The 21,456-nt window shown below is 40.8% G+C and overlaps 1 protein-coding gene across 1 annotated transcript; it reads left to right on the top strand.

Annotated features, from left to right (window-relative positions):
- The first annotated feature begins 1,517 nt into the window (after positions 1-1,517).
- pi4k2b (phosphatidylinositol 4-kinase type 2 beta) lies at positions 1,518-19,963 on the top strand. Its single transcript, XM_080464114.1, has 11 exons — positions 1,518-2,063; positions 9,599-9,750; positions 10,596-10,676; positions 10,819-10,938; positions 11,086-11,217; positions 13,102-13,255; positions 14,876-14,955; positions 15,434-15,536; positions 16,012-16,145; positions 17,150-17,209; positions 18,807-19,963. Exons 1-11 carry the CDS (start codon positions 1,718-1,720, stop codon positions 18,978-18,980), a joined length of 1,536 nt encoding a protein of 511 aa, XP_080320240.1. The 5' UTR covers positions 1,518-1,717; the 3' UTR covers positions 18,981-19,963.
- The last annotated feature ends 1,493 nt before the right edge of the window (positions 19,964-21,456 follow it).

Below are 21,456 nucleotides of genomic sequence, written 5' to 3'. Positions count from 1 at the left end.
AACAAGAAGGGATAACTGATGAGGAGATCATACACATCCAGCAAGAGGCTGCATTTAAAAATAAAGATAATAGAAAAAAGAAAGTTGTCTTTGTTTCTGAGGATGAATGACTGCGTGGGCTTCGTCACCTGGCGCTAGTTTCTATTTATGCATTACAGTCGACATCTAGTGGACACAGAAAGTACTGATAGTAGAAAAAGTAATTCAAATAGGTCATTTTAAAAGTATGGAAAGCACATATTATTCTCATAAATGAGCAGCTTTCAATTGATATCAAGCAAGAAAATATATGAAATGATTATGATTAATATCTATTGTTACTGTTTTTTTGTATTGACTAAAGATGAGTTTGGTGTATATTTAATCTTCAGATTGAATATCTGCACACCTCTTAAGTCATATGATGACATCATTTTCATGAAACCAATTTTTTTCAGTCTCCTAATATAACTGTGCAATATGTAATGTCAGAGGTTCAACTCAAATCAATTGTTTCTTCATTAAAGACCTGTATATCAAATGAAGGTAATTTCTTCTTGAGAAAACCACTATTACAACTGTAGTAACACTATCTGTGCTTTGAATTGTGATCAGCATTTACATTCATAATGAACATTCATACCAGAACAAAATATTACTGATGTCTCTCACCTCCTCATGATGTCCTGGTCAATAGCAGGAGCACCTTCAGCAACAGACTCATCCCATCTGAGTGCTCCACTAGGCCAAGCAGATCCTTCCTTCCTTCCTTCCTTCCTTCCTTCCTTCCTTCCTTCCTTCCTTCCTTCCTTCCTTCCTTCCTTCCTTCCTTCCTTCCTTCATGTGGCTGTATAACCGTAACTGTATAACACTTCTTTATATTATATACGTTAATTGTTTTTCAGTCATTTCCATTCTTTCCATGTTCATAGTAATCACAATTAAGCCTATCACATGTTAATATTTAATATTTTACTTCTAATTGTTACTTTGCCTTCTAAGATTTTGTAAGACTATTTATTCTATTTATTCTATTCTGTGTGAAGCAACGCTGTAAAGAAAGAGAATAATAAAGCAGTTCTATTCTATTCTATCATTTCTTCAAACTGGTATTTATAGGCTTAAAATAATATTAATTTGACATTTCTGATAAAACCAAAATAAAAAAAAATAATTGAATTGAAAATTTTGGGGAAAAAGAAGCCTAACATAAATATCTTCGAAAGAGGAATAGGACCACTCAAAAAAAGTATTTTTGATTTTTTTATTCTGACATTAAAATCAGAAATATGACTTTATTCTGAGAATTCTCTCTTTACTCCCTGAACTTTTAAGCAAGAATTGTTTTTTGAGACACTTTTTGTTTTTAGGAGGCCCTAATCCTAATTGTTAAATGTGGTCTAAATGACAATATTAATAAAATATTTAAAATAACAATATTATTTACTGTTCTCTCTAATGCGTCGTTTTCAAGTTTTGAAATTTGGCTCTCCGAGTGTCTGTGAAGGCATCACAATCTTGCCGCTGGTGCTGTGCGCATGCGCCGGATGAGAAGCAGGAAGCGGGGAGGATTATGTGGACGCATCGATTAGATCGGAGGTTTTAAAATATAATAAGAATTCATTTTCAAAGGTTCAAACTCCTGAATATCAGGGAGAGGCTTCAAAATGGAACGCTAACACCTGGAAAGGACGTCAGTGTCATTTAATGAACTGCAGGTACTGAAAAGTGAGCGACGATGATGTCAGAATGTGACCAGGCGGAGAGCGTCTCGGAGCCCGCAACAGACGCCGAGGCGACACCGGCTCTCGTCCCGGAGCCCAGCCTCCCCTCCGCAGAACGTCCCATGGCGCTGTTCGACAGGAACCGGACAGGCTTGGGGCTGAACCCCGGACTCGCCGTGCGTATCTCGGGTTCGTGTGAGAGCGTCCTGACCGAGCTGGAGACGGACGGCTCCGGGGAAGAGACGCTGCTGCTGCCGTGCTTAGCGGGAAGCTCGGCGTCTCCTCGGGGAGCCCGAGAGAAGCGCAGCCGGCGGAACCGGCACAGCTCCTCCTCGGATAAAGACAATCTGCCCTCCCCAGGTAATTATTTCGGATCAGGGCTTCCGGGATCTTATAATAGCAGGTGCGGATAAAGCAGGTAGGTCAGGGAACCCGGTACGTCTTTTGACGCCTCTGATCCAAAACAGCTGGTTACTGTGAATGCAAACCGATTACATGTAAGAAAGTACAATCCGCAGTCCCTGGAGCCTCTTGGTTTTCACTAGTGCATGAACTTGTTGCTTTAGAGAAGCACAAAAGTCCCTATTTGTTTTTCTTTTGTTTTGCAAACTTACTTTATTGGGGTTTTTCAGAGGGACACAATCACACATTTGAAAGTAAAACTGTTAATAATCAAGATAATAAAAATGATGAACAGCATTAGTCACAAATTGCCCAACAGACGGAGTCTCTCAACTTTAGAAAAAAACAAATAATTGATAATAGTATATATTTTTTTAAAGCAATAGCAATCATATTAATAACAACATTAATGATTTAAACAATATAAATCAAAGAAAAACTGTAAAAGTTAAATAGAAATATATGGAAGTGATATTATTAAATGGATAAGTAAATCAGCTTAACAGAACCCCTCAACCACCTTAACTAAAACAATTAAACATATTAACTATTGAATATGAAAAAAAAAATAAAATGGAATTAGAGAAGAACTAAAATGGCCCTGGTAGAGCTGATCTCTGTTGATCTCCTCCATGTGCCTCTCATCTGCTTTGTATGGAAAAAAATTTGCAGGTTTTTTTAGGATTTATTCTGAAACGGTCATCCCTTAACGTCCCAAAATCTAATAAATTTGTCCCTGGGTGATGACGAATCATCCCTGAAAATTTCATGCAATTCGTGTGAGGAGTTTTTACGAAAGGTTGTAAAATACATACATGCATACATCCATAAATACATACCAATAAATATATGCAGATGAACACATAACCTATAACCTTCTCGGGCCAACTTCGTTGGTCACCCAACTTTCTTTGGCGAAGGTAACAATGGCAATCATATCAACAACAATATTAGTGACAAGAAAATAAAAAAGAATAAAAGAAAAAAACACATAAAGAAATTAAATATAAATATATGAAAGTGAAATCAATAAATGTATAGCTCACAGCCAGACAACATTAGAACTCGATTATAAGAATCTGCTGCCATTGCAGCCGCACAGCATTAGTACTCCTAACAACACTCAGCAGGCGATTCGTCCTTTTAACCATCTCTGGGAATCGACCCCAGATTTTCCAGAATTCGCTGGTATCGTCACATAAAGATAGTATGATTATTATTTTTCCAAAGCATCAATGTGAAGGAGGTACTTTCGATTTCCAATTAATCAAAATGAGTCTCCCAGTAAAAGCAATGACAATTCTAACGGGTGTGGACAGTGAGGGTGGCAAAACTCCAAATAGAGCAACTAAAGAGTCCGGCTGAAGAGCCACTCCGGTTACATTGGATAGGGTGTCAAAAATCTGTGAGAAAGTACCTCCTGTTTAATCTGGACACTCAGTGGACACGTTGTGTGGATGTGCTTGGACACATTTAGAGTTTGTACCCTCTCCAGACAGCTCACTATATCACTCATGTGTGAGATCAGCAGGTACTTTGACCCAATCACTGAAGCTGAGCATGCACCAAACAGTTTAAAATGCCACCATTGACATATTACTTTTACTTTTCCATCTATTCTTTTTTTTTTTTTTTTTTTTTTTTAATATATATATTATTTAGAATTTTTTTCCGTATAACCAAACATCGCCGAGCATAAGGACAAGAGGACCCAATTGAATTTCAAAAATATAGAAAAGAAGAAAGAAAATAGTCAATGAGGGCAAACATGACTCCATCTAGTCTAACTTCATACAGAGTTTGCAGGAGAGCAGGAACTAAATAAAACGCGTGATCCTCCCTGGACAGGTCACTGTGATCATCTATCACAAAACACCTTTAGGAGCTGTTGGAAAAAGGGGAAAGAAACCGGATAATCCAGATTAACAAAAACTCCACACAGACACTAGATTCAAACACTTTCGTTCGAAAGCCCCATCCTCCATCCATCGTCTAAATTGCTTAATCCTGTTCAGGGTCGCAGGGCGCTGGAGCCGATCCCAGCTCACTATGGGCGGGGGCAGGATACACCAGGAACAGGTTGCCGGTTCATCACAGAGCAAACACCCAGAAACAGACAACCACACACACACTCACACCTCGGCTCACAAAGTAACCTTTCATGCATGTGTTCAGACTGTGGGGAAGGACGTACCAGAGGAATCCCATGCACACCATAGGGAGAACATGCAAACGCCACACAACAAAGGCCTCAGCGAGAGCGCTAACTCCGGCTCCAGCACGCCTTTCTATCTCAAGCTTCCTGTATTCCGGCCTTCGTACTTGAGCAGGTTCACGTGTTTCTGTAAACTTGATACTCCTCCAGCAATGCTGTTGTCTCTCCTGCGTCTTTCCGCCGACACGTTTGTTTCGGACTTTAAAAAGAAAAATGCTGACACGGAGGAAAACAAAGGAAAGGTGATCTAGTCGCCATGGAAGCAGGACTGACTGACTTCACAGCTAGCTGGATTTAACAGCGCTCCCACTCACACCGCCCACCTTTTTTTTTTTTTCCCCTCTGCAACACCATTTTTCAGCGTTTGATAACTTGGTTATTTATTCCTGTTTGTCTTGTTGTTCAGCCATGTTCTGTCAGAGCTGGGGAATCTCGGCCGTCGGTCGAAACACCTAACCCGGACTCGCCGGTGTTTGCGTCCCATTTTTTCCCGTGGCTTTTGAGAATAATAGTGCTCAGGTCTGAATTCACCAAATTGCTCTACAAACGGGTACTCGTAGGATCTGAAGAGCCGGTACTTTGTGTGATTAAAAATGCCTACCCAGTCACCAATAGATGTTCTTCCAGGTAAATCTTACAACGCACTGTTGCTCACAAGCTTGCTGAAGAAGAATTTAAGTACAATTGGAATAATGTACATAGCATGTGTGTTTATCGCCCATGGCAGCCCGAGGCAACAAACAAGGTTATTTATGATTTACAGTTGCACTCAAATCTGAGCTGATTTCATTTCTATACATTTGAAACCATTTTATAAGCCCGAGGCAAGATATTTGATTGTGTTTCAAGTGAAAGCAAAGAGCAAAACATCCAGTTTACGGTTCGGCATCTTGATTCATCTTGGCTGTGCCCCTTTTTAAGCGTGCGGCGTTGTGACATGTCGCACACTGCGTGCACTGCAGGCCTGCACGTCTCTGGAGCTTCCAGCGAGCTACAGTCCCGCTGTGAAAGAGCTCTGCAGGTCCCATTAACTGACCGGGACGTCTGAGAGACGGATATTAAATATGCATAAGGCCACCGAGCGCGCAGAAACACAGGCACTCTGTAGTCCAGCACAGCGTGCGGTGGGAGGGGGAGTTTGGGGCAGAAGAAATATTTACTCTAACAGCTTCTTTTTACATGTTGTGACTGAGAGTAATGGAAAGAGGGAGATAGAAGAGGCCTGCAGTTGCACACAATGTCATTTTATCGCAAGTGCACTGCCGTGAAATAACGCATCCGTCATGATAAAAGAGAGCGAGATAAGCACGTGGAATTTATCGTTGGGACATTAAGTGATAGAAATAAAATACTACGACTGCAGAATGTCGTCATAGTCTACCACTTGGTCTGCGTTGACTTTTTTTGTTTACTTCAGAGTTTCAGGAGCTTTTTTATCAAGTCGGTTTATGTAACAGATCCTTTTGCACACATTGGTAATCTCAAAGTAACTCTTGCTCGAGTCACGTACGCGCTTGATTTAATTATAGCTTAAAACAAAGTGCATACAGTCTAGTGTAAAGTGAAAACTCTCTGGTCTAACCTCCTCTAAGGCCCCGTTTATAGGACGTTTTCAAGTGTAAACGTAAAACTTTCATTATGTTTGGGAGTCTGTTGACACGACGACGGTACTTGGTGTCGCTGAAAGTTTTTGAGAATGGCTCCCAAGGTGGAACTTTTCCAAAACCAGCTCCAGCTCCGTCGTTGCAGAAACAGGAAAAATGCAACTATTTGAAAATGCACACAAAGACGCTCGTACTGTGCATGTACATCACGACTGTAGTAAATAGTTCTTCGAGTAGATAGACCATAACAACAATGTTTGCTTGAGTGTCATGACTCCCAGTCCATATTCTCCTGGGACGTAATAGTTTTACAGTTGACAGTCACTAATAACAATCCAACATGGTCGTCTGCCCGTACGAATGTTGATCTACTTGCCATTGTCAACGCCTTGTTGGCCCACATATGTGTCCCTTTTCTCCAGGAGCACGTTTAGGATTTTCCTTTAGATAAGACCAGCCTTCATATTCTCTATATACAATCAAGGGGTTTCCTATTCCTCCCTAATTTACACACCAAATCAGCTCTTTATCAGCTCTTCCTGGAGGAAAAGTCCATCTTTTGGACTTCTCAAGTGAAACTTTCAAACGTCATACTTGAGTTTTTGTTTTAACAGGCACTTATTTTTATTTGCTTTGGTTCTATTGATACATAAAATTTTTGTTCACAATGTGAGGGTGAGGTTGATGCTGCATAAAACTCCAGAGACCGACATTTGTAACTCAATCCTACCAGCAATCAAACATGAAAATCTCCACTCCTGTACAGCTCTCTATCAAAGTGACTCAGTCATGGTGTTGTTAAAGCTGGCAATAAAAGACACTTAATATTTTCTTGCTGTGATTTTTGTTTCCAAAAGCCTGAGGCTAACATTCTAGTGGATGAAGTGATTGCATCTTATTGTGGACAATAGACACACGCATATGGAGTTATGTTGAAATTATAGAGTTAGAATTGAATTAGTTAATCCAGCTGTAAATGAGGAAATGTGGTGTGGATTAATTTGGTTTAAACGAGCTCATCTGTCTCAGAATTCTACCCCATGGCAGATGGGAAGGGCTCCAGCTCCCCATAAACGTTGACCCTGTTTATACGACAACACATGTTCAGGAAAATGGCTTTGTTTGTTTACATAACAGACAGCGTTTTCCCCAATTTCCATTGAAATGGAGCATTTTCTAAAAGTTGTCATGTGAACAGACACCCAAAATGCAACAAAGGTTTTTGTATTTTCACTTGAAAACGTTGTAAACAATGGCTAAAGAAGCTTGAGTTCTCAGATTGTGCTGTTATTGGTGGTTGCATTGAAGAAAACACAGCACCAACTAGTGGCCTGGCATGCAAGCTTGCGGTGTTTGTGACATTTCCATGTTACCACGATCAGAGACCTTTGGATGAAGTGGGTTTAGAAGGTTATTTTGAAACCTCTGGAAAGCTTCATGAGGACTGTACCATTCAGATCAGATGTGTTGCAGCCTTCAGGCATTCAGATCTACTCAAGGACGCGTGCTGAGAGACTCTGGTCCAAACTGTGTGGGTCTGTTATCGAATGGAGCACAATGTTTCTACTCCACAAGCTTTGCGGCTCTCTGAAGACGTCAGTGGTACTATTTTAGCTTATTCATGCGTAGAAAATAAAAGTTAAAACAAAGAATGTAGTAAATATAAGTATGTATGATCCTCCCTGAAACATCAGACTCTGTTTGACCTCTAACCATAGAAGATAATTCAGAGACGTTTTATTAAATGTGCACGTCTCGGTCGGCTACATAATCAGGATACTACTGACAAGCATCGACTTACGAATTAATTCATTCCTCTTCTGTCATATTTCCATATCTTTATCCGTTAATTCCGTCTGTTCTCTTTTTAATTTGCTTCTCGGTTTGCTCCTTCAAGTCAATTAGCTTTAAAGATATCTTTGTTTCTCCTTATCTCTCTGTGACAAGTGGCATGTTAATAGTCTACCCGTGCCTTTTGTCCGGTTTCCCTTACCCCCCCCCGCATCCCACCATAACTGATAGAGTGTCTGCAGTGTCTCCGTCAGGTGACTGCTCTGGAGAAGATGCTCAATCACGTGACTCGACCTTCATCAAAGGAGTAATTAGCACATTATGCCCACCAGATATCGCTCACTTTTAGCGAAATCTGGTTAATCTGCAAGGAATTAGAAAAATAACTAATTGAACAGAAACTGAGTATCTGGTTAAAGGTGCGTTGGTATTTTCTCTTTGTTTGGGTCTTATGCCACAGGCTCATAATTGAAGGTTTTAATAGATGTTTGATAAAATGATCCTGTGATAGATGAACAACCTGTATTTGACCCACCGTGTAATTACAACAGTTAGTATGATGACAGACGGAAGGCTAATAAATGGTGAGACAGTTTGATCGGTGGTTACTGCACTTTTTTCCCCTCTGGATTCCCCTTAGATTGCCTCTAAGATCCCATTTACACAACATTTCTAGTGAAAAATGCTTTTTTTTTTTTGTTTTGTTTTCATTTCAGAGAAGTTTTGCGTTTACACAGCATCCTTTTCAAAACAATGTCCACTCAGCCTAAACCGACGTAGTTAGCATATTGGAACACTAACGGGTGCTGTTGGTTGTTGTTGTAATGAAACCACATGATTGCAGAGAACAATACTCTTTAAACATAAGAACAGTGAGTATGTGGACATTCGTATGGACAGACGACCAAGTTGGATTGTTATTACCGTGAGTCTAAACTATAAAACTACCAAGTCAGTAAAGGAAAAAAAGTAAATTTTGCATGCAATACAAATGGGTTGCCTTGTATTAAAGTTGGCTATATACGTTCTATACATTTTGCGAAAAATCTGAACTGCAATAAATCATGTTTTCATGCATTTGACCATGTTTGGACAATCGGATGAAGTCTTACGCACAGTAAGTCTTACAGATCGCGTTTCGCTTCATTAGTTCAACATTATATTATATCTGGTGCAACAGCACTATAAATTCAAGGAAAAATAACTTAAAGAACAAATGCTCCACATCTCAAATACAGTTTGTGGGAACTGCAGAAGTGATCAATATAAGATCACAGAGAGGACCAAGTTATTTTGAAGAACAAGGCACAAGCATGTCTAATTATATCACAATGACAATCCTTGATAACACTATCACCTATTGCATGCTTAACTAACACCTCGCGGCCATATTGAAAAGGTTTTTGAAGTCAAGGGAAGGTTGTGTGAACATTACAAGAACTTGACAGATGCAGAGAGGGAAGAGAAGCTGATGAAAAATCATCTTTTTAACAAGAATTGTTTAAATAATGACCACAATTTGGCAATACTATATGCTTCATCCCCACTATAGCGGTCCTGGTTTCTTTTGCCCCACGACTGTTACGGAAAGTCTTTTATTCTAGATTTCTTTGACGTTTTTCTTATAACGTCAGAGCAGATAAAACACCAGGCCTCAACCAGTCTCTGGCGTCTTCTTGATGGGGTCCCAGACCTCAGGTTGGGAACTTCTGGGCTTGAGGAAAACTCACAACTTTGATCTCAGAATGTGTTTTAGTATTGGCAGCAAATTAATCATAAATCAATTTAAAAAGCAGGCAACGTGACTGTGAAACATTAAAGATCATTGTGAACAAAATTCACACCGTTGTAATAGAATAAATACACAATTGTTTGCCTGCTAGGAACCAACGGTGGGGACTTCAACCATTTCCCCGACGATCCCGAGTTTGCAGACATCATCCAAAGGGCGGAGCAAGCCATCGAGAGCGGCGTCTGTCCAGAGAGGATTTCCCAGGGATCCAGCGGGAGCTACTTCGTCAAAGACACAAAAGGGGTGAGCTGAGGTCGGAGGATCCCACTGAAAACAGTTCAGAAGCACGTAGCACCAAAAAAACGTATTAGTCTTGATCAAAAACAAGGAGTCGATTAAGAAAACGTTTTTTTTTTTTTTTTTTTTTTTTTTTTTTTTTTTTATAATTCTTTTTGCCCTTGTCCTGTTCGGCAGCTTGGGCCAACAATATGATGTGATTGAGAGCCTTCGGAGTCAGAACAGATTTTGGTCTTGCAACAGGGAGAGACCTGGAGTCTCCTCCTGTTGCCTTCTCCGTCAGAAGATGGCATGGCTGCCGTACACGACCGGGGGGGAACGCTCAAAGAGAGAGAGAAGAGAAAAGAGAGAAAAAGGTTGAGGGAGGAGGGAGGAGGGGGGAGGGGGGAGGGGGATAACATACAATATCCTTGTTGTGCTACATATATTATTTGCAGTTATCACACTGATCCAAATATTTTCCAACCGTTTTTGGATTAAACCAGCCTGAGCTGCTCTATCTAGACAGTAACGTGAAGCAGGAACATGAATTAACAAAGAGGTGACAACAAAAGAGGAACATGATTTTTAAAGTTTGAGTGATTTCTGGTTAAATAAAAAAGGTGGTATCGAGGTTATTTGTGCTTCCTGAGATGAGTCAACCAGCTTCATTATTCTGTGGAGACTCGCTGAATAATGCAGTAAATGATGGTCTCATGATGACCAATCTGTAACTGGTCAGCTGCATGTCATCATCAAGTTAAGTTACTTTTTCATAAATGTGCCTCAGAAACGTGCTGTTTTTCTTCAATCTAAAATGTCAATACTCAAATTCATATTGTCTGCCATGTTTTTCTTTTTCCCCGCTGAAGAAAATCATTGGAGTTTTCAAGCCAAAGTCAGAGGAACCGTACGGTCACCTGAACCCAAAGTGGACCAAATACTTTCACAAGGTATCCGAAAACAGCCGTGGGAGCCCATCAACCGACTTTGTTTCCAATGAAATGAAACTTTATTGCCCGAGCTCATGGAAAGTACTTCTGTAAGACGATAGGAAGGAATGTTGACAATCCAAATCCTTGTGTTCCTCCTCAGCTGTGTTGTCCGTGCTGTTTCGGGCGAGGATGTTTGCTACCAAACCAGGGTTACCTGTCGGAGGCCGCGGCCTCGCTGGTCGACACCAAACTCTGCCTTGGAGTCGTTCCCAAAACCAAGGTGTGTTTGTGTGCAGGCTTAATTATATCCAAAATATTGGTCACTCTGTAAACATCCTAATTCATACAGTGAAACACAAAGTTTGTTTGTCGCGTTGGTGTGATCGTTCACAAGGCTCATGTAAATATTTGCTGTTTTGTTTCTCAGGTGGTGTATTTGGCCAGTGAGACGTTCCACTACAACGCCTTCGACAGAGCGAAGTCCAGAGGGAAGAAGTACGCCTTAGAAAAAGTCCCCAAAGTGGGACGACGTTTCCACAGAGTGGGCCTGCCCCCCAAGGTAACGGCGACCTCTTCACCACGCAGGTCACTGGCGTCAGTCCGTCACCTCACGTGGAACAAGATTTACGGCACAAGATTAGATAAAAACACAAGCGAAAATGAACAAAGGTCAATAAAAGGTACAGCGACTGATTAAATTAGAAGAAATACTATTATTAAAAGCATTTAAGACGCAAGTATTTCACTTAAAAGGGAGCACGTATGTATGTTTTGGTGGAATGAATCGATTCAAAAAGTGGCATTTCTAACTAATTCATGATAAGCACACAGTTTGGCATCGAATTAAATGATCAATTCAATGCACAGAATTCTGGGTTTATTCAGAGTTTTCTGGCTGAAGTGGACAGCTCTGCTCTCAGGTGTTACGTGAATGATTAATCATAATTCAGTTCAGCTTTACAAAGCTATAAATAACTCCATTCGTTTTCCAAACAACCATCAATTCATTTCTTAAAGTAGAATTTAAACCATTCGATTTAATTTGACTTTATTTATATAGCACCACATACAACACTGTCTAGGAGAAACTCAACAATCCCATTTAAATACATATCATCTTTATATTTTTGTTTTCTACCACTAGTTCAAATGTACAAAAGTGGTAGTATTGGCCACAGGGAATGAAAAACGTAGGAGCCATTTTGTCAAGTTGACCATTAATTTCATGAACACCTGTAGCAAGCACGAATGTGTTAATTGCCAATAAAGTAATAACTGTCAGTAATTGCATATTTTTTGCCATTTTAAATGTAATCCAAGCCAATAACCTGTTAAATGAGTACAGTAGTACAAGATTGAGCGAGAGGGTTGTATCATTACAGTACAGCAATACAGTCTTGTGTATTATTTCATCATTGGCTACAGTTATTGTATGAAGGTTTGCAGTTATTACAATAATCAAATCAAACTCTATTTGTTTAGCACTTTTCATACAATTGTAGCACAAAGTGCTTCACATACTTTAAAAAGAGAAATAAAACACACACACGCACACACACACACACACGCACACATACACACACACACACACACACACACACACACACACACACACACACACACACACACACACACACACACACCCCACCACCACCAACCCCAACTGACCATATTGAATAGCTCAAATATCCAATTATACAATTGGAAGCATATCCATTATTGGCTTCATTACATTTAAAATGGTTACAATTATTACATTATTAGCTTTATTACATTTAATGTTTACGTGACTTATTTGTTAGAAATTAAATTGCAAGCATTAATACAAAAGGTTTTAGAAATGATAATCTAAAAAAAACTGGTGGCACAACACTGTAACACGCAATAAATGAAAAAAACCATTTAATATCATTCTTTGGAACACAGTCGAGCGAAAATCTTTTATTCCTTCTTCTCTTTCACATTTTCCTGATGTGAAAATTATTGTTTTTTTCTCTTTGGTGTTTGAATGTAAAGTGCTGCTCTCTGTCAATACCACAGTATTTAAGAATTAAACGTGCAACGACCCACTCAAACAGCATGTATTGTGATTTTAGTTTACACACGCACGCACGCACGCACGCACGCACGCACGCACGCACGCACGCACGCACGCACCCCAGCTGCTGCTGTTTCATCTCAAGGACGTGCGTGTGGTTTTGTCTCAGAATAGCTGTGGCCTTGGTGGACGACAGTAAAAAGAATTGTGCCGCGCGCTTTTTGTGTTTCCTGGAAGACGATTTGCGTCCAAATAAATAGGTCAGATTCAGTGGAAGCGCCTTTAAAGCTCTGCCTCTATCAGCAGGCCTTTCAAACAGTAAAATTGCGCCTCGCTCTGAGAGCTGTAATCAAACAGTAATTCTAGTTTTTAAGCAAACTCACAGTGATTTATGTGTCTTTCCAGGTGGGCTCCTTCCAGCTGTTTGTGGAAGGCTACCGTGAAGCCGACCACTGGCTGCGGCGCTTTGAAGCCGAGCCGCTGCCGGAGAACATCAGGAAGCAGCTGCAGTCGCAGTTCGAGCGGCTGGTGGTCTTAGACTACGTGATCCGAAACACAGGTGAGGGGCGCGCTGGCGACCCGAATTCACTCCAAACTGGTCGGTTTAACTGTTGCTGCTGAATTCCTTTGGCTCTCTTGGATGGGTTGCATATTCTGCACCTTTCTCAGCTCTTGGGGGGGGTCTTCCTGGGGTCTTCACTGGTCAGAGTGATCAGCATCCAAAGCCCATCAATGCACGCGGTATAATATTGGCACCGTCATGCAAATTACAGCGCTTCAATCATCTCCTGCCAACATCTTGGCGCCAGATACCACAGCAGCCCACCAGAGGTCTGACAGACCAAAGGTCACGGCTATTTTAGCAGCAAACGTCAAACTTGTATATTAATCAGGGTTGTCAGGCGTAATGAGCTCATTTACATGCAAACAAAAAGATGTGATCATTATCGGATTTCTGGAATTATGAGATCATTGCAGTATGTATGTAGTATGTAAACCCACTGATTCATTTAGTCAAACAAAAGTGACAAAAGGGAACGACAACAAACATGATGGTGAGCTGTAGAAAATATAGAAAGGACCACTAATGTAAGAAAAAAAATAAAAACCTTGACGATAAGACTGTAGGCGTCACCATATCCAACAAAACAAGAGCAGACGGTGATGTCACTGCTTTTGTATTTACTCTGATAAGAGACTGACATTTGTAGGGTTTAGTTCAGTTTTGTATTTGTGTCCCCGCAGTGCAATTAGTGTTGCAAACATAAAGAATGGACATACATGTCATACAATATTTAGACATACGAGAGAGAGAGATAATACTGTGCTGAAACAAACTCAGCAGCGACCCAGTCGAAGGTAAAATAAACAAAACTAGGTTCCAACAGCTATAAAATCAAGATTGTTAAAGTGCCATCAGTGCAGATGATAAATTCCTGCCAACCTGTGTGAGGCATCATAATCAAACTCCTCCGTCCCTGTGCTGAGTTCAGAAGGGAAATGCCTTCAGGGATGCCTTCAGATGACGATTAGAATAAATAACAAGGCCTCGTCGGCGAACGGTGACGTTCGCCCGACAGGCGGTGGTACAAAGAAACACGAAGGCGTGCAAAAACCAAACAAAGCAAGGGTAGAATGGTAACAGCCATCTTGGACTGGAAAGAGTGCTGAGACCTGTTGAAGTCTTGAGCCGGAAGCCATAAGGCATAAACTGAAACTCAGCATGATGGAAGCGGTGGCATTCGCCTTCCTGATTATGTGCCTGTTGTGCTGATCAGTTAATGTTGACATCCCACAATTTAGTCCTAATTTTTAGACCTTGTGCTGATGTTACCAAACCAGCAAAGAAGAGAAAAAGCCAGCAAAGATTTAATATGTGATCTATAAGATAGAATCGATCTGCAACTTATAAAGTTTCCTCAGATAGGACAGTCTTTTTTGGGCCTTTGTTTTGTTGCATTTCTAAAGTGCATGCACATTTATCCGTATCCGAGGAGTTTATTGTTCTCAGGCTTCATGCTCATGTGAACAGGATCGCTGTTTTATCGGACTGGTGCAATTTGTACACCGTGTTTCCTCTACATTCAGATGAGATCGACTCCAGGCCCCAGCAACACGGATGAAGCGCGTGTGAAAACGGCTGGGCGCATTTCTTATTTGATGTTTTCTTCCTTTGCAGATCGAGGGAACGACAACTGGTTGATCAAGTACGAGAAGCCAGGAGATGGAGGAGGAGGAGGAGGAGGAGGAGGAGAAAAGGTGTGGTTAAATGTAGTTAAATCTTTATATACTTAAGGCGTGATCACTGTTGCCAAAACAAAATCATCCTGCTTCACTGTTGATGTGAATATCCATTATTAACTGCGTCATGGGGACACAGCTTGTTAGTTTTAATGTGGTTGTTTTTGCTTTCCTGTGTATCACACACACACACACACATACACACACACACACACACTTAATGCTCCGTGGCTCATTCATAAACAAGGCACGCACCGGCAAACAATAGGTTGGTTCTGCAGCTGCAGAACAAACCAGTACTCTGGTGACCTGACTGGCGAAAGCAGCAGCTGAACTATGACCGCGTGTCCATTCATCGTTGTTTGCGGAGCATTGATGGATTCCAAAAGTAGTCCGTCTGTGCAATCGATCAGTGTTTACAATGATGATCAATGATCAGCCCGACCGCGAGTCATTAATAATTCCGCTCCTTAATGCCGCTGTGTGTTCGCCGCAGGATGCAGAGTGGCCAGGAAGCTGTCCGGACTCCTGCATGAAGATCGCAGCCATCGACAACGGCCTGGCCTTCCCCTTTAAACACCCGGATGAATGGCGAGCCTGTGAGTTCAGCACTCCGGTTACCTGGGTTTGGCTTTCAGAACCTTCCTGTGTGTCTGCATGTTCTTTTCCTTCCTTCCACAGTTGGAAAAAAAAACATGCATTTATTACTTTCTTTCAAAACGACTGACATCGTGCAGATCAAGGTGGCAAATGTGACATTTTAATATCAAAAGTGGTTTTTTTATTTCATCGCCTGAAACAGGGGTGTCAAACATATAAGGCCCGTGGGCCAAAATCGGCTCCAATATTCAAAATTCACATTTTATAATCATCCTGTTATGCAGCAGGAGCACAAAACGGTAATATATCACTTAAATCTACGTCGTCGTTTTCGTAAAAGCAATATAAACTGCAGTTGTGGTTGATCAATACAATTTTAGTTGGAATGCAGTGATCATAATGCAGAGGTGCAGTTTATTATGATCATATGTACTGCCAGAGAAAACACACTGTCCTCTTATGTTCCTCCATCAGATCCGTTCCATTGGGCCTGGCTCCCTCAGGCTAAAGTGGCCTTCTCTCAGGAGACCAGAGAGCTGGTGCTGTCCCGCCTCTCCGACATGAACTTCGTCCAGGACCTCTGCGAGGACCTCTACGAGATGTTCAAGGTACTCATCACAGCTTTTTCTTTTTTTTTCTTTGTATTATAGGTTTGATTTAACACCTTTTCGTGGATTTTGTTCGTTTGCCATGACAGAGTAGTCTATAGGGCTTTTTTTTGCCCTCAGTATAGACTCACAGGTTCATTTTCATCAATCAGCTCCTGCCCAGGTCCTGTTATGTTTTGTTTGAGCTCTACTACAGTGCTGCTACAGTGTTAGAAAGGCTGTGGAGACACGGTGCCGTCCTGTCTGCACTGAGGGGAAAAAGACTTTCTCATTGAAGAATAACGTAGGCACAAATCTAAGCCTGTGTAGACGACATTGTTTTTGAAGTGAAAATGAAAAACCTTTCTTTCATTTTGGGGGTCCGTTTACACGACAACAATGCTCTGACTTGTGTCGCTGTGTAAACACGTAAAAATGACGCTGTCTGGAAACACTCGGGACACGTCTCCGCGCAGACGGCAGAAACGTTGCTAGTGCGCATGCGCACCATGGTTGGAATAAATAGTTGTTCTTCACATGCTCAGTTGATGAGCATTAAGAAGGACGTCTCCTCCAGAGTGTCACGACTCCCAGTCCATGTTCTCCTGGGACTTGGTAGAGTCACTTGTAATAACAAGGTCGTTTGTCCATCGGATGGCCACGTTCTCGCCATTGTTATTGTTTATAGTGTATTGTGCTCTGCATGCATGCATGTGTGTGTGACGTCATTAGAAAAACAAACAGCAGCACCCACTAGTGGCCCAACTTGAAAACTACGTTGTTTTCAGCATTTCTGCCATCTCCGCGTTTCCAGAATATTGTCTGAAACGAAAACACAAAAAACGATTGTCGTGTAAACAAGGCCCGAGTTTCCTCCGATCACATGACAGTAGCAAAGTGACTGGCGCATGCACGTGGCGTCTGAACAGCTCCGCTCTATTTGCGTTGTTGCGGTTCTATAAACGCAGAACAGACAGAGCTAAGATTTGAATTCATAGATGACTCCAGTTTTTTTTTACCCTCAGACAGATAAAGGCTTCGACAAGACAATGTTTGAGCGACAGATGTCCGTTATGAGAGGACAGGTGAGTGTTTCTGCCTCCTCTTTTCTCTCGGTTGTTCTTTCTGCCCGCTCTTCCTTCTGTCTGCTTCGCTCTTGTCCTGTGTGTGTTCCTTCGCCTCGCAAATCATCAGCCTCACCTTTCCAGTGTTTCTCTTCTGGTCGCTCCCGTTTGTCCTTCTCGTGAAATTCACCGCGGTGGTAGTGCTTTTTTTACTTAGCTGGATATTCAAACAGAATCAACAGTGACGACTAGTTGGAGCTTTAACTGTTTGTTTGTTTTTTATATACAAATCTATCGATTTGTTAACTTTATCGACATACTTTGATTTTGTATTAAAAGTAGCAACGCGTTCAACCTCTGATCAGTTTGTTTTTGATCTCTGCTGTTTATAATCTCACTTTACATTTATGTAATAGTGGCTTTTCTCTCCAATGACTGGGCGAGTATTGTACCATGAGTACGGCTGCTCCTCACCTTTCCAGTTCTGCTGTTATAGTCTCACTTGTAAACCAGTTTCCCCTCTTTTACACGACCTTTCATTTGGTGTGTGCAGCCTTTTTTTTTTACCAACAAGCAGATGAAAAAGTCCTTAAACCAAATCAGCAATCAGTTTTTAGACTGTTTGACAGGGACAGAATAATGGTAAACAGCCTTGAGTCACTTCTTAAATCCTCTTAACAAACTCCTACAAACACATTAGGATATACAAACATTGTAGTAAATACTAATGTCAATATGTACCTGTAGATTTACAAAATATGATGTAAAAAGTTCAGAATGTCTCCAAAAACATCACAGTGAAGCCCCTTATTGTGTTTATTCTTTATCTTTATTTAATAAAGGAAAATATGGTTTCATTGGATGGTGGAGGGAATCTATATAAGAGTTTCAGAGTTTTTTGTATGATTGTAATCTAATTAACATTGCATGGAATAATTAAAATAATCCGAGGTAAATGGAGCTTTCACTGCCTTTTTTTAAGTTAAAGGGTCATTTACAATGTCATGGCCTCTTAATTTAATTTGATCAGGGGTGTAAAGTTAATTTTCCACAAAAAGGTTTGCTTAACTCTACAAAAAACAAGTTATTATTAAAAGCAGTGTAATATGTGCTTGTGTTCGGCTCCTGTTCCTGATCTACATCAGTCCAGTTCTCGTGTTTCTTTACTTAATTTCTTTGTCTGGTAATTAAACTTTAAAATGATAAAGCTGCATACTCTGAAATGAAAACATGGCCGTTTGTACTGCTTGCTTCATGTAGACCAAATATCGGAAACTTTATAAACGTGAACTGATGAGTTTAAAATTGTCCGATCAATGAGTGTCATAATCAACAGCGACCTGAAATTAATTTAACTCAGGTTGACCCAAAATACTGAAACTTTTCCAACTCTGGACACAATAATCCCCTCCAGGCAGATTATAAAGATACATTTCCTGTTATTCACAATACAGATGAACAAACTATTCATGTGTCTCATTTACAAAAAAACATTTTTGTCAGTGCATTCCTTGTTTCTTTCTGTTTTGTTCCCGTTTCTGAATGCAGAGAAAATACCTTGATTGTGCTGAATGTGTGTCTTTAGTTTTTAACGCGTCCTGTTTGTGCCTGTCCTCAGGTGTTGAACCTGACGCAGGCGCTGAAGGACGGCAAGAGCCCCATCCAGCTGGTGCAGATGCCCCGGGTGGTGGTGGAGCGCAGCCGCTCGGGCGGCCAGGGCCGCGTGGTCACGCTGGGGAACGCCTTCACGCAGACCTTCCACTGCAAGCGGCCGTTTTTCTCCTCTTGGTAGCCGGCGGGGCCTCGAGGGCGAGAGCGTAGGAAGCTCTGATTTAGTCCCGAAGCGAGGGAGACGATGAGATTATCACGGGGAGCTGTCGGCGTTTGCCCCCCCTCGCAGGGGAAAGGAAATAAAGAGGGAGACACGGGTGAAGACGTCCTGTTGGATGATGGGAGGTTTCTGTGCAGAGAGTGCAGGGGAGCGTGGGAGCCGGAGAGATTAGCATAGCACTGTCTCTCACCGAGACCTCGGGGCTGTTTGTGCTTCACCGCAGTGACTTGATTGGATAATCGGCTTATTCACAGAGGTGGGCTTTGTTTATTGTTAGGAAGCAGATTTTATTTTTTTTTCTGTTTGTTTGTTTTTCTTTTTCCACACGAGTCTAGCGTGAGGTCTGTCAGTGCGGTTATGGCCAAAGAGAAACCACAGATACCGGAAGAGTGTGGAAATCCTCAAGACTTCTCACTGATCTCTACACAAAGTGTTTCTCTCTGGTGAGATTATCTCCGGGCTGGGATGAAGTCAAAAAATATTAGCTTTGCCTTGCAGGATTACTTATTGAAATGTAGATGTGCACTTTCACTGCAGGAAGTGGGGTGTTTTTTTTTTGTTTTTTTTTCTATCCAACTGGGTCAAACCACGTCTATCTAACAACAGTGTCTTCAACTGCATACTGCCAAAATCTGCTTCGAAGGAAATCTGCCGAAACTTGAATCTGGAGGAGGAGAAACAGGAATTAAAGGCGTCGCTTGAATGTAAATCTGTTTACGGTTTTTACACAGATTCTTGCTCCGAAACATTTCAGTTGTGACAGAATGCTCTCGGGGAGAGACTTCTCCTCACCATGAATGTATTTGTTGTTTGTATTTAATTGCTCTTGAACCTCATGGCATGAGGGACGGTGACTTCCCTTTATTATAAACAATGTGAAAGAATTAAAAAAAAAAAACAGAAAAACATCATGATTGAGGACAATGTTTCACTTTGCTCGATGCCGTTGTGTTTTCTTATGTATGCATCTTGAAATTTTTAATCCAACTCAGTGATTGTATGCAGAAAATTGTATATTTAAGAGATAAGAAAATAATAAAATTTGGCACATTCAAGTGTTTGTTCTTGTTTTTATTTATGCAGTAAATTTAAACTTTTCTAGAAAAAAACTAAAAGCAATGCAAATCACACATACCTGCACGTATGCCATTCATGCGCCCAGTTAAAAGCTGTGGTTGTAACATTATAGAAATTTAGAGTTGTAGCAGTTAATATGATTAAAAAGTTCAATATTAAGAATTAAAACAAGGATTTACATAATATAAGGGCCCAGATCAGACCGTAAATTTAAGCCCTTGTTACTTTTAGGTAATTAAGTAGGAAGAAGTTTTTAATTTTTAATTTAATTTCAATAGGAGACAAACTTCCCAGTTCATGCTGCAGACTTTAATGGAGCGTCTGATGAGTCAGTGTAGAAAACGTGCATCATTCACCTGCCCTCATTGGAAAAAAAAAAAAAAAGAAACCTGTCCATAATCCCATGTGCTAATAAAAACCAAGGCACAAACACACTTCCTTTCTGTGTGTCACCGTGAGACAGCAAACATCTGTACAGGAAACAAGTCATGAGAAGTTGGAATGATGCAATAGTACAGTGTGATTGAGAAGTCGTTACATTCAGAGCTCAACACTGCCCCCCAGTGGAGAAATGCTCCTGGAAACAGAGTTCAGTGGGTTCAAATCAACACAGACTCTGGATCCTGTAATCTACTCTAGCTGAGATCATCTAAAAGCATGAGTAACACAGCACAACTACATTATATTACAGTTTTCACTTTGGTTTCTCTGCTAAACTACCACATTTGGAGATACGATGCGTGTTTCATCTTGAACCCAACTTGAAATTACAGAAAAATGTATACTTGAAATAAATTATATCATACTTACTTAATTCAGGCAAATCCAATAAAAAAAAAAAAAAAAAAAAAAACCCAAGCCAAATTATCAAATTATGCCATCAAATCAAGTAGGTGGACAAGAAGTCCCAAATCAGACATTTGTGAAGGATTTTCTCGAAATGTAGAACAGATGTACCAACTCCACATGTATGAATGACTCAAATTAGTTATGAGTCTTTTCAGAGATTTGTAATTTTTTTTATAGCAATGTGAAGTTTGCGGAAACAATATTCTTATCTGATTGAATAGAACCCTACAGGAGAAAGTAAATAGAAAACAGTGATAGATTTTAATAAAAGAGCTTTAATGCGGACAAGTGTTAAACTCTCACAGTCTGGCGGACCTGGACGGACCCCAACTTTTACCCACTGTAAGCCGGGATCGGCTCCTTCCTTCTGCATTTCTAAGTCGGACAACACAGTGTAGAAGATTCATAGGCAAATTAATGTTTGCAGCAACTCTATATTTAATCTTCCTCATGTCATGTCAGGGCGGAAACAAAATCCATCTCCATCTCTCATTGACTAGAGACTGAAAAC

The sequence above is a fragment of the Lipophrys pholis genome, assembly GCF_963383615.2.
Source record: "Lipophrys pholis genome assembly, chromosome: 5".
Taxonomy (NCBI): Eukaryota; Metazoa; Chordata; class Actinopteri; order Blenniiformes; family Blenniidae; genus Lipophrys; species Lipophrys pholis.
Note: the sequence above shows the minus strand (reverse complement) of the source record. Positions and strands in the feature narration are given on the sequence as shown.